The sequence below is a fragment of the Haplochromis burtoni genome, unplaced genomic scaffold (assembly GCF_018398535.1).
Source record: "Haplochromis burtoni strain Fernald_Lab_line unplaced genomic scaffold, NCSU_Asbu1 Contig_80, whole genome shotgun sequence".
NCBI classification, from domain to species: Eukaryota; Metazoa; Chordata; class Actinopteri; order Cichliformes; family Cichlidae; genus Haplochromis; species Haplochromis burtoni.
The window spans coordinates 2,126,577-2,135,701 of NW_024582441.1; the positions used below are offsets into that span (position 1 = coordinate 2,126,577).

The 9,125-nt window shown below is 42.1% G+C and overlaps 1 protein-coding gene across 3 annotated transcripts in view; it reads left to right on the plus strand.

Moving 5' to 3' along the window:
• Positions 1-9,125, plus strand: part of znf574 (zinc finger protein 574) — a 24,424-nt gene that overhangs the window by 5,257 nt on the left and 10,042 nt on the right. For all 3 annotated transcript variants that reach the window (XM_005925141.2, XM_005925143.3, XM_005925142.1), the window contains exons 2-6: positions 1,944-2,101; positions 6,207-7,389; positions 7,476-7,690; positions 8,186-8,365; positions 8,603-8,697. In XM_005925141.2, the coding sequence (XP_005925203.1) occupies positions 1,944-2,101; positions 6,207-7,389; positions 7,476-7,690; positions 8,186-8,365; positions 8,603-8,697 (1,831 nt within the window). The remainder of the gene's footprint in view (positions 1-1,943; positions 2,102-6,206; positions 7,390-7,475; positions 7,691-8,185; positions 8,366-8,602; positions 8,698-9,125) is intronic.

A 9,125-nucleotide genomic window follows, 5' to 3' on the forward strand; every position in this document is an offset into this window, starting at 1 on the left:
CAAAATACTCATTTGCCTAATAATTCTGCACTCCCTGTAATAAAAACTAGGGGTCCACTCGGTGTATGATAGAAGAAAAAATATAGTAAAGGATTTTTTTTAGTGTTCATTTTGAGAATAAAGTGGAAATGTCAAGAGTAAAGTCAACACCCTTAGTCCCTGGGCATTTTGCAATGTGCCTTCATGTGGACTTGTGAAATACCATCAGTCGCAGCCTTGTCTTATAATGCAACCCCCCCCCCCCCTTCTGACTAGACACAATTTTCTGCATCACATTTTTAATACTTAACCCCACACTGTATTTATGTTCTAAGAGAAATAATTTCGTTGTTCTCTAAGGTATGATTTTAATAACTCATCTGCACAAGGCATTTTGTTGGGATTTCACCTGCCATGAACATAAATTTGACATCAGTGTGACTTGAAATTGGCCGCTTGATTAGTGCGCTTACAGTAAGAGATATCATAGATGGTCGTATTCCTTGTGATGCTTCCTCCTTGATGTCCACTGCAGAAAAGCAGCTATGGTTTAACACACAGTTCCCTCATGTGCTGATGCAGAATTATAGTCTTTTCACAGTAAATTTGGAAACAGTCCTCATGCACAGCTTTTGTCCACATCACATTTTCCCTTATCCAGCGATTAAAAAGAAACTTCTTTTCAGTGTCTGACCACAATCCTCTGACAAGGTCTACAGGCTGTTTGTCATAAATTAGAAAAAATTAGTGCCAGAGTTATCTGTGTTAATAACCACAGGTTTATCTTTAAAATGAAAGAATCAATTTTAGTTGAGTACGTCCTATCAGGATAGTTGCGGAGAGGCCGCACTGAAGATGTCTACAGCAGGTTGTTTGCTAAAGCAGTCACAGTTTCTTTAAAGAGTACTCTGGTTTGTTAGTGTTTTCTAAGGTTATTTCTCACTCAGAACGAACTTTCACATCCAGTGTATTGTATGTAGCTGCATTTTCATTAAATGTAGTAAAGAGTGCCAACGCTTTTGAACAGTTGGCCCTGCAGGCCGTGATCAGAGATCACTTACTGTAAATGGATAGTAACTTCATGTATTTGCTTGACACGCGTGGTTTCATTATGATTACCTTTAGGATGAATTAACATTGCATAATTATCAGCACCCTGACCTATATCAATACTTTGGCACTGGTGAGTCTGGTACCAGTACCAATTTATTACTGCTCTTAAGTCCCTATGCTTATTCATGAGATGTCTCATCAAAACAAAATCTAATTATATCGCCTGTATTAACCTTTATATTTCCTCGTTGTCTGCCAATTAAAATGATAAATCAGAAAGTGCGTTGTTGAATTGATGTGTTTCAGAGATAAACACGTGTGCCTCTCACTGGGTTTCTTTCATTTTGAAAGGTTTCTTTTTTTCCACAGAGGAGCATTGCTTGTGGAGGTCTAAATGCTATCTTGTGAGTAGGAAGGCTTACAGACATAGTGTTTTGGTTATTACATTCGACAGGAGTGTGAGCTAGTCTGCACCACCAGTGGGTCCAATTACAGAACATATCTAATTGATGTTGGAGCTGAACACAAGCTCAGGCCGTGAAATGGCACAGAGACAGAGAGAAAGAGTTGGCAAGGTCTCCACCTGAGCAGCAACCTGCATGGTCAAAATAACAATTAGCTCGGCTCAGTGCATGGTGAGTCATCTTGGCAATCCCACAGTTTGCATACTGGCAATTGTGTCCAAGCTGCTGTGTTGATTAAATATGCAGACACTTCTTTTCATCAGAAGAGGGCAATGTTCACAACCAAACTCCAAATGTAAAGCACTTACAGATCTGTATAAGATTCACGTAGTGATGTTACTTATTCAAAGCATGCATTCGTTTTGAGAACTGTTGCACTTTTATCTACATCAGCTTGCATTGCTGCACTTCTCATGAAATGGTTTTTAATTTCTAATCCCCCTACAGCCATGGAGAATTCGTCCGTCTACATGTGCTTCCCCTGCTACCAGGAGTTTAACACCCTGGAAGAGGTCCTCAAGCACCAGTTGACATGCACTGCTGGCGATGAACCGCCAGACACATCTGGAACCAACGCCGTCACCGTCCCGGTGCTGCAGACACAGGTGAGCGCTGACACAGTTACCACTCCGCCGTTTTTGTCATGTGACTGTGATTTTTTTAGCTGGACAAAAAGGCGATTAAAAACCTTAAATTATGACAGCGTGGCCTGAAATAACCATCTGTGTGATCACATAAAAGCCTCGGAATCATATCTGGAGAGTGACTTTGAAGTGACACGTTTAACTTTAGTCATAAATTCACAATGCACTGCTACTTATCAAAGTAATAGTGACCTTGGTGCGAGCACTTAAGATGGTGTTGTTTGTGATTATTTACTGACATATTTCAAGGTGCTGCTGCATATTAGTCTCTGATTTATGTGCACCCTGACATTATACCTTTAATCACAGAGTAACCAGTAAGTCTTTTTGGGTTAGTGGCAGAAAATTAGCTGTAATATAAGTTAACAATGCATTTGCGTTGTCATTTTTTCTTGTTTGCCCATAATGGACATTAAAATGAAGAGAATCTCAGTTCATGATGGTTTTCTATTACATATTTACTTTGGAGAAGAGAAAATTCTCCCCATTTTGGCTCTGGTTGTATTTTGACTGAATTAGGACTAGACCCCTAACCTTTACTGTTATGTACTCACAATAGTTGTGTGTTAAGGTAAGAAGATTATTAAACAGTTCAACTGCTTCCTGTCCAGTAATGAGAAAAGAACACATTTGCATGCTGTTCGTCTGAGTAATGAGTCACTACTCAGGGAGACGTGTGGTTGTGCGTTAAAAGTAGATTAAGAATAGACTGTTAAACTATTAATTCAAGCTTTTTATGTCAGAATGAACAACAAAACACGCTTTATAGTTTGAATAAGCTCTCACAGTCTGTACTTATCAGACTTGTAGGCTAAGCCCTGTTCTCAGTGTTGGTTTGTACAAGATTTTCTTTCTTTTTTTAAAGACATATATTTGGTTATGTCAGTGGTTCCCAAACTTTTTTTGCTAGGCCCCCCTTTGTTTTACAAGACAAAATGTTCACGCCCCCCGCACGCACACGCACAAACACTTCCTCCAACCACACACACCCAAATTTTGCTCCATTGCAGTTACGTGTGGACGAGGAATACAGAGTTCGTCACTATCAATACATTTTTCAAAAAATGCCTCTCTGTACAAAATGGGTTTAAAAACATAAACAACTGTGGGATACTGTTTGTCCGTGATTTGAACCGGGGGAACAAATCGTGGCAGGATCAGCCTGATATTATTTGTATCCCACTGTAACTTTACTGTATAAAGAGCTAACATCTCCTGAATGCCAGGAGTAGTTAGTCATTACAAGTGTTTGTGACCTAAAAATCAAGAATGTGGGATACTGTTTGTCCCTGATTTGAAAAGCCCAGCGCTGCTCACAGGGAAAACCAATTCTGCAGGGAAGACCTACCTCGGCACTTGTGCAGGTGAAACCAAAGGGAAGATATGCTTCACCATATTTTCTAGTCTTTGGCTTAGAATGAAGTTGGTTTGGAAACATATTCAGCGATGCTTCATCTCCTGCTTTGCGTTTCTGTGGGCGCCCCGTGCTAGCAGTGTCCAAGCGTTTTGGTTTTTTCCCCGCTTTTCATCCCCCCCCCCTGCCATGGCTCTGCGGCCCCCACACTTTGGGAAGGTTTGGGTTATGTGATGCAGTAGCTGCAGGATTAAAAGAAAAATGTGCCAGAATTGTTTATTTTTGAGATTTAATTGGATAAACCAGAGCAGAGAAAAGTGGAAGAAGAGGAGGACGTGCTGAAAGTGCCAGACCAGATTGAGATCCATGATGCTACATTTACATGTTATCCAATGAGGCTGGCTGAATCACCAGAGTGGTCCTCATGCTGCAGTAATAACGAACAGACTGTTTTCTTTTTGACCACCGTACCCTTTTGCTTCTGTGGGTGAGCTTTGCCATCTATGCCATTTTTTCACCTTAGTGTTTTCCTTCTGTATTGTTTCCTCTTGTATGTTAATACTGCTGTTGTTTTTATTCTTTGACTTGGCTTTTAGAGGGGTGCAGATATTTACATAATGCACTGTATTCACTATTTCTTACGGTGTGCTTTCAGGTTGGTAAATACTCTTTGGGAAAGCATTAGTCTTCTGAAAATGTGGTCTGAATTGCAGGGTTTGAAAGTTGCATAATGAAAAGAGTTATTCCATTTAACTTTGACATGTTGAGCTGAGTCTTGTGAAGTAGCTGCCACTTTTCTTTTTTATTATTTTCTTTTATTTGCCATTCCTGTGACAGCTTCAGAAAGCCCGCAGGGTTAAAAGCAGTCACTGCCCCTCGTTTAGCAGTAGGGCACGGCTGTCAAAGCTTGTGCCTGGACTTCCATCCTTACAGTCTTCACCATACGTCCATAAAGCGGCGGCGCTCATGACAGACAGATTGCATCCTGAGTCGCCAGCGGGAAGAAGAGCAGGAGAAATGCATCAGTCAGAGCAAAAAAACCCCAATAAATTAAAATAAATCCCCATAACTCAAATAAACATATTGCTCACATTTAACATCAGATGATATTTAGCGTTTTACTGCTTTTGTTTATGACACATTCAATTAATATTTTTTCTGTAGTAGGAAAAAAATACAAATTGTGCAAACTGCTTGAGCTTTACAGCACTGTGGATTTGTAGAGTAAATACAAGCAGGCATTGTTGTAAAGATGTTTGTTTAAAGAGCACAAACACAAAACGATGCTATCATTTAAAATAAAAAGTCAGTGAAATTAGTTTTAAAACCTGAGTCAAAAGGCAGTTAATGGCAGCATGTGTATTTTTCTTTTTATTTATTACAACAAATGTATTATATGTTATATAATGTTTATGCACACTATCAAAACTACATTCCTAACTTGGGTATGGATGCAGGGCTTCCTGGTCGCGGTTTGCAGGATTGAGATTTGGGGAGTTTGGAGGCTGGGTCAGTGCCTTGAACTCTTTGCTGGAGAGATGTTTCTGCTATCTGGGAGGTACATAAACATTTCCTGGACTAAAACAACCCTCTTAAGGGACTTACCCCCCCCCCCCGCGCGCGCGCGCCCACTAGGGTTTAAATAGCTGGCACGCTCCATGATTGGAACTAAAGAAGCCATTGGATGAGAGGCTAAACATCTTCAGGAAATTTTGAAAAGTCCAGTTGCTTTCTTTTCTAGCTCCTTAGACCTGGACTGTGTTTAGGTACCTCACATGTGTCACAGTACCATCCATGTGAGGGCTATGAACAGTTACTCTTAATTTGATTATTGAAGTTTAATTAAAACCAGATATTTGGTTGTAAAAATTCATAATTTTAAAACAAATTAGCACTGTCAGTGCCTTCTTTGTTTTCTGAGCCACCCAGCATTTGAAGCTTGATTTCTCCAACAAAAGTTGTTAAACCCAGCGTTGCTGTGTGGTTAGCGGAGCGCTATCCATCCATAGTACTGCATACTGTGTGAGTCAAAGTCACAACAGTGGGAATTTTGAATGAAAAATTAAGTGTTATTTTTGGCCACATTTGAAAGCACTGATCCACACGAATGCCAGAAGCCAAGGTTTCCCAGCAGGTCATTGATTTTAACGAGATGATCGATGTTACTCACTTTGCCTACCAGTGGGTTCAATGTTGTGGGTGATGGCTGCGTAGGTGTGTGTGTTGTGAAGCAGCTAGACCACAACTGAGGGTGGTCTTCAGTTCTCACACTCCAGAATACCACAACAAAGAAAATACAAATCATTACATGTGAGACATGTTGAACAGCTGTGATTGACAGCTCCAGATGCCTTTAACCCCGACCTTGATGCTCTGTTTTTATCATCCAAATGGGTGGAGGGCACGAAGGTAAGACCCTGTGGAGTGACCCTTGCAACCCTGATGGGCCTTTTGATTGTTATCAGCCAGGCTGAGGCCTTATCTTGGTTTTCTGGAGCTCTCAGGGGAACCTTGGCTCTAAGCACACACTGCTTTAATTGACCTGAGTACCCCAACACTGAATTCTCATCTTTCATCCTTTAGAAAGAATAAAACTGGAAAAAAGGAAAAAACCCAAAGCGTGTTGACTTGTTATTGCAACAAGTCGTTTTATTTGTATAAACAAAGATTTTAAAAAGTGTCTTTATTCTTTTTCCTTTCTTGTCTTTGCAGCAACATATAATAAATATATCAAAGACAGATGCACTCCCACAGATTGAAGTTCAAGCAGAAGAGCCGTCTGTGCAGGCTGTTGAAAGTGCTCCCCCTGAGGATGAAGTCAGCACATCGTCAGATCAGCCCAGGATCCTCTACCAGTGTGGGGATTGTGATGAACTTTTCAAAAGCCTTGTACTTTGGCAGCAGCACCGTAAAGAAGGGGCATGTCAGCAGTCTGACATGTCTGAGAACAAGTCAAAACCAGATTCAGAAACTATGCCAGAGACCTCCTCAGTCCAGAGTGCAACCATACCTTTATATTCAGTCGCTGAATCCTCTTTCTCACAGCATGAAACTAACAAAAATATCAATTCAGATGCAGTTGAAAAAGCTTTGCATGAGCTGGAGCAGCAGGAAGGTACAGAGACCAATTCATCTCAGAGCTCTGATCCTCCTATTTCCGAGGTAGTTTCAGTCTCAAATCCAGATGAGTCGTCACCTAAGAGAAGAGGGGCAAACAAAAAGCCAAAGCCTGAACCTGTGCTCTTGTGCGTGGACTGCGGCTCGTGCTTCGGCCTGGTGTCAGAACTAGTGGCTCACCGCAAGACCCAGCACGGCTTTGAGGAAGCTCTGCACCGCTGCTCCGTGTGTGGGGAAAGCTTTCTAAATACCACTCTCTTCCTCTACCACCGAAAACAGCACCGACAGAAGGGCGAGGAAAAGGCGGTAGAGGTTACCGAATTGACTTCAGAGGTTTTTACTCAGAGCAATGGCGCAGATCAGCAGGACCACGGTGCACCTTCTGCCTCCGCCAGTGTTGACGCCACTTTCACACAGCCCGAGCTGTTCGTGTGCACCCTTTGCCTTCAGAGCTTTAGCGACGAGGGAGGGCTGGTTACACATCGTAAGCAGAAGCACAACCTTAATGAGCCGCTACACACGTGTGCCCACTGTGATATGAGCTTCATGAACACCACCCAGTACCTGTATCATTGGCGGCAGCACCGCTTCATGCCAATGACAGAGGTGGCTGATGGGGCAGAAGCTGTTGGTGAAACAGCCACCACCAAACCTCAGGATAGTCCACAGAGCACAAAGCGACTGCTTTCCTCACCTGGTTCGGCTGGTGAATCAGGTTCCCCCCTTCCTAAGAGAAGCAGGCCTTCCTTCAGGATCCTGAGTGCTAATGCACTCAAAGGTAAGTGAAATTCATTACTTTAAAACACAACTACAAGGCAGTAGTTGTTTTTGTTTTTTTAACAAGAATTTTTGTTCTTTACTCAGGAAACAAGAGTTCAGATATTAAAGAAGAATTAGAGGCCAACACTGGTGCAGACTCGGACAACACCAATCACCCTCCGCCTGCCAAGCTGCTACAGGACTGGGCTCGAACACCACTCCCGCACGTGTGCCCGTACTGTGGCAAAACCTTCACGAGACGCGTCTTCCTCCGCACGCACGTCTACAGCCACACCGGAGAAAAACTTTTCACCTGCAAGGTGCCAATCAAACATTCAATCAGGGTGTCTCTGTCTCGAGTCTCGGGAATGACTTACATTTTTGTTGTGCAGAAGACTTTGATGAGATGATGTAATGCTGTGAAGTGAAGGTTGACATCTCCAGCCTCATTATGTTTGACAGATTCCTTGGTGTCTTTGCATAATGACGTCTGTTTAAAGTACAAAAGTAGAATCTGAGCAAATGTAGATATGAAAATGTCCACAAAATTTTGGGCATCGCTGAGCAAGTTACAGGTTCAAGTAAAAAGAAGACGGCTTCTACAATATAAAACTGATGAGACGACAGGGAAACAAGTGTGTGTGTTTGGTAAATTTCTGAAACATTTCAAGAATTGTAATTCTCTTACCTCTTTTCATTTAAAAAATTGGGATATGTGACTCGCTCAGAGGTTTCCGTACTTCAACACGGCTTCATTTGCTTGCAAAAAGTGTTTAAAACTGTTGACACTAATTCTGGTTATTGTTTTTGTGAAGGTCTGCACAAAGTCCTTCACCAACTCGCAGAGCCTGCTGCGCCACAGCATGAGCCACACGGGCAACAAGCCCTTCAGCTGTGATGTCTGTGGCAAAAACTTCTCCCAGGCAGCCACCCTGAAGAGACACCAACGCATTCACACATCGACACTACCTCGCCGCAAGCGTGGCCGCAAACCGGTACCAGCTCCGCCATTTAATATTAATCACAAAAGCTCTCTGATTGAGCATTTTATTTCAAAATCTTGTAAAATATCTTAATATTCGTAGATATTGTTGAATATTATTGATATTGGAAGTGATTTTGATAGTAGGTGTTCTGTAATAAAAAGCTAAGTTTAAGTTTAAGTCACTGTGTGAGTATCTTGCTGGTGAAACCCTTTTTATCGATATTGATTGTTGTGTCTGTCAATGCAGGTGTGCAGTTTGGACAACGAAGGAGCTGCTCATCTCTTCCCTTGTCCTAACTGTCCTTCACGCTTCAACACCGAGGATCAGCTCAACCATCACAAGTAATAACACTTTTTTTCTGACGTTATTTTTTTACTTTCGGCACCTTGTATTTTGCTGGTGTTGGTGGAAATAACTAGAACGTGTCAATATTCAATCAAATTCAAAATCTGTTTACCGCATAACTACATTAGAATTACATTTGCAAACAGAAGGCAGGACAGGATTTAGATAAACCTCCCTCCCTCTTGCCGGGAGCTGTAGCAGCTGAGCCGTGTCCGACCACTGAGCAAGACCTTTAAGCTGTGTAGCAAACACACTGAGGTGTCTGTGTGCCCTTGAGCCACATATGATTGACAGACGCAGGCCCAGTAAATTAAGATGAGAACGATAACTGCACAGAACAGGAGAAAGAGCCTGGTCATGTCCTACCTGGCTGAACAAGGGGGATAGGATGTACACTACAGTGTGTGTGTGTGTGTGTGTGTGT